Here is a 4,371-nt window from a genome sequence, read left to right as displayed (position 1 = left end):
AAAGGCCGATGGAAAGATCACTTCCAACATGTTGATTCTCTTCTTCTGGGGGGGGGGGGGGGGGCGCAGGAAGTAACAGGGTTTATGGGAAATGTAGTCTTAATTTGGAGAAACACTAGCACCAGCAATACCACTGGTGTGAGATAGAGGCAGCTCCACCATGGTCTCATTTGTTTAATTATACCAACATATCACAGTTAATTTGACCATATTGATGCCTGAATGATCTTTGCACAAGTAATATAAGCAGTGTATTAATCTGAATGAGCAGCAGGCAGATACATACATACAGTATAACAGTGAAGCTGCCATTTTAACAGCTTAACTGGGGTCAGTATTGATAATTTCCCTGACTTATGGTTATTGTTAGGAAAGAGGGAAGCTGATCCCTGGTCAGCTCTCAACAGCAACTTCAGCCTTTTTAACCACGGCCATTGAATAAAAGAGTTTGGCCATTACAGTTTTCGCTAACAGCCATGTTAGCTCCATAATCCTCCATCATGGCTGTTGCTGAGTAGGGTTAGACCGATATATGAGGCCAATATGAGGGTTTTATTAAACATGGGATCTAGTCCAGTCAGTGTGGTCCACCTCTGAAGTGATGCAGTTTGATTGATTACATATTTATTGTAGAATTGATGAATACTACACTGGTTGCTTATGGGAAGCCCTTAACCTGATTCTAATGAGACATTTTGATGGAATTTCAAACAAGTATGCATGACTATGTTTAATTTTTATATTTATTTTGAGTTTCGGTGGAGAGTTTTAGTGTCCCATGGTCTAAATGCTGTTTCAGAGGCTTTTACACACTGACAAGAATAAAATATGGAGGAAAGCACTGAATATTTATCATTTTGGGGATGTTTTTTTTATTATGTTACATTTGACTTTTTTTTTTTGACATAGAAAAATGTCAAACTTCAAGGTGAAAGTATCAGCTATCAGCAGCTTCAATCCAAACATATCAGTATCAGCCTTCAAAAGCCCACATCGGTCAAACCCTAGTCCATAGTACAACCTTGCCAAACTCTCTGTACGTATGGCTCTGGGGTTTTCAGCTGCTCAGCAGGACAATGATGTAGATGAGAAGCAGACAGATGAGGATGAGAGTGAAGTTGACAAACAGCTCCTGCAGGTTCCTCTTGGTTTGCGGATTCACCTCGATCTGAGACGCCCGGCGGATCGCCGACTTGGTCATGTGCTGAACCCGCTCCATGGAGACACCGGACTGCTTAGACTGGAGTGGACTGGGTATGACCGGGGACAGTTCAGTCAGCCTGGCCGGGCTTGTTTGAACTGAGCTGTGGTTCAGATGGGTCAAGCTGAGAAGAAGACTGACGAGACTAGACTGGACTGGGGTTGGTAGATAATGTGGTGTCCTGGGTTTAAGGTGAACTAGCTGAAATTGGTGTCGCTTGGCTTGGCTTGAGTTGAGCTCAAGTCACTGAAGCAACATTCAGCTGAAGGGATTTGAGTTCAGTTGTTTTAGGTAGTGGACTGGTCCAGACTGGTTTGACTAAAACGATGTTTTCCTAGCTCTCTTCTCTTCTCTTCTCTTCTCTTCTCTTCTCTTCTCTTCTCTTCTCTTCTCTTCTCTTCTCTTCTCTTCTCTTCTCTTCTCTTCCCTGTGAGTGAATGGACACCAATGTAAAAGAGGGCTGGAGTCTGGAGAGAAAGGGAGAGGGAAAGAGAGAACGAAAAAGGGACATACTTAAAAACATCATGAAAATAAAATAAAATATTAAATATGTACATCATATTAAGAAAAAGTTTTGTACAAATGGGTTTGAGAAGTGATTTAATTGATTTAGCCAGTCTAAGCTCATCAGTTAAGGCTATATCATAATCATAAGCCTATATCATGTTTTCTTCCACATTTTCTGTTTGAATTTCTGCCATGACCTTCAGTGATATCAGACAGTAATGCTTTATTTTTTATTTAATGATATTTCTGTATGTCCTTTCATGCCTTTAGTGTAAAATTGAGTGATGAAAATGCACGTGAATAGAAAAACTAAATGATGAAAATGCATATGAATTGAAAAACTAAGTGATAAAAATGTATGTGAATTGAAAAATTAACTGATAAAAAAGTAATGATTAAAAATGCAGAAAAATGGAGTGATGACAATGCATGTGAACTGAGTGATAAATTTTATTAAACAGTTGTGATTTGTTAAAAACAGAGCCATGCTTCATAAGAAACAAAAAAATGCTGAAATTAGATTTGATGAAAATGCTTGTGAATTGAAAAAGAGAAGGATAAATTATAACGTGACATAAATTCATAGAGGATTCGATCAAGGCTGTTTATCATTTAACTAATTCATACATATCAATATTTTTTATATATTTTCTTTTTCTTATCTATCACATTTTTTCCACCCCTCATGCATATCTCTCTGCCTGGGAGTCACTCATTATCTCTCGACACCTTAACACCTTTCCACACACACACACACACACACACACACACACACACACACACACACACACACACACATTCTCTCTCTCTCTCTCACATGCCCACATTCTCTCTCTTCTCTCACTCTCTTTCACACACTCTGTCACTCTATTTCACACACACATCACAGTGAGATAACTCCATAAGAGTGTCAGTCTGCTACTGTATCTGTCAGCTGAGCACTTGTGACCTCTGACCTGGTTAGAGTGTCTGTCCTGATACCGGGTCAGGGTTAGGGTTGGGATTAGGTTTTGGTACTAAGGACTTACAAAACATACAAACAGTCATACTCTACTACTTACACAAGTCAAGTCGAAGTCAAGTCAAACGTATAGATTCTACAGTCCCACTGGCTTGCTAGCAGATGTTGGCAATTGCATACATATAACAACATACATACATGCCTACAACATACATACGTATTTAGAAGCACTGATTACACAAATGTGATTTATTATAAAATCTGATGTCATTTGATAGTGTATAGCTATAGAGGAGTGATGTAGTTTGATATCTCAACCTGATTGCGATTCATGTCTGTGAAATAATGTATATTGGCTTGAACAGTTAACATAATTATTGGAACTGAGAAATTCTATTTGTTTTAATGGCTAAATAACAACACAGTTAATCCAGCCAGAGGGGGGTCCACTAAATAATTTGCTCACTAATAATGCATGCAACCATGTTAAATACATAACACTAATCAGGCTATAAGAGAGACACCTGAAAAAGATTGTTGTGTTGTGGGCATATTCATTCAGTAATGTTATAATAGTGAATAGACTTGTTTCAAAATGTAGGTTACTGTAAGCTGTCTTGTCTTTAGCCGTAGCTCCCTTAGTCCTAGCCTGTAGTCCAAGACCCTTGTAGAAGAGCAAGCTAAGTTAAACAAAGAATTTGGCTTTGTTAGCTAGCAAACAAGATAGCTGTATTAAGCAAAGCAACTATTGTTAATTTTAATATGTAGCCTAACGTTAGCTATTGTGGAAATTAGATGTTATGCTTAGCTAGCTAACAAGCTGACATTATCTAAAGACAAAGTCAGATGTATCAGTGATGAATTTATCAGTTCCCAGTCAAAAAACAGCACAGAAATTAACCAAGTCTATTCAGCTCTGTTGATATTCAGCTCATGCCATTTACATTTACAAACACAATTAACTTAGCTATTCTTAGCCATTGTTGCCAAGAGCTGTGGATCTCCAATACGGCCACCAGAAGGTGTGTTATGTCACCTGAAAGCCCTCTATAGTTATACATGTTTTGTAATTGTTTGTTCAATTTGTTTAATAATCTGATGCCTCCAGACAGCAAATACAATTTCAGGCCAAAAGCCGAAAATAAAATGCAACAAAAAGCAACAAAATGTAGTCCAGAAAGTAAAAACTGAATCACTGAAGATTAACAAAACATTTCCAGACCCCTTAAAGTTCCAACTTTTTCAATACACAAGTTAGCACTGAGAGAACTAGCATAGTTGCGCACTCAGTACTTAGCATGCGTAATAAGTGTATGTGTGTGTTGGTGTGTGTGTGTGTGTGTGTGTGTGTGTGTAGTCATAAGACATTTGGATGCCAATCATTCCATGGCTGTGAATCTAATCACTGTGTGTCAACACCTATAGCTGTTGGCTTTACCACCTAATGAAGCTACACATGTACACATACACAGACACACACACATACATACTTACACACTGTATACACACACTGGCATTTAATGAATTGTAAATCATCTTATTTCTATGTGAAATAGTTCTGGAAACAGTTTTGGAGTAGTTACTGGTGATGTGATATATGAATACTGATATTGAGGTCAAAATGTTTGATAGCCACTTTATGTAAGTCTTTGACATAATTATAACACTTTTACAGATTAGATAATAGATATATTAAATGGTA

The 4,371-nt window shown here is 37.8% G+C and overlaps 1 protein-coding gene across 1 annotated transcript; it reads right to left on the bottom strand.

Annotated features, from left to right (window-relative positions):
* Window positions 1-1,057: 1,057 nt before the first annotated feature.
* LOC139640907 (phospholamban) lies at window positions 1,058-1,219 on the bottom strand. Its single transcript, XM_071515099.1, has one exon. It carries the CDS (start codon window positions 1,217-1,219, stop codon window positions 1,058-1,060), a length of 162 nt encoding a protein of 53 aa, XP_071371200.1.
* Window positions 1,220-4,371: the final 3,152 nt, after the last annotated feature.

Source organism: Centroberyx affinis, unplaced genomic scaffold (assembly GCF_046629955.1).
Source record: "Centroberyx affinis isolate AG114_WGS23_722 - 3 ecotype Tasmania unplaced genomic scaffold, CSIRO-AGI_Caff_v1 ptg000309l_1, whole genome shotgun sequence".
NCBI classification, from domain to species: Eukaryota; Metazoa; Chordata; class Actinopteri; order Beryciformes; family Berycidae; genus Centroberyx; species Centroberyx affinis.
The sequence above is the reverse complement of the archived record's forward strand: the minus strand, read 5'-3'. Positions and strand labels throughout refer to the sequence as shown.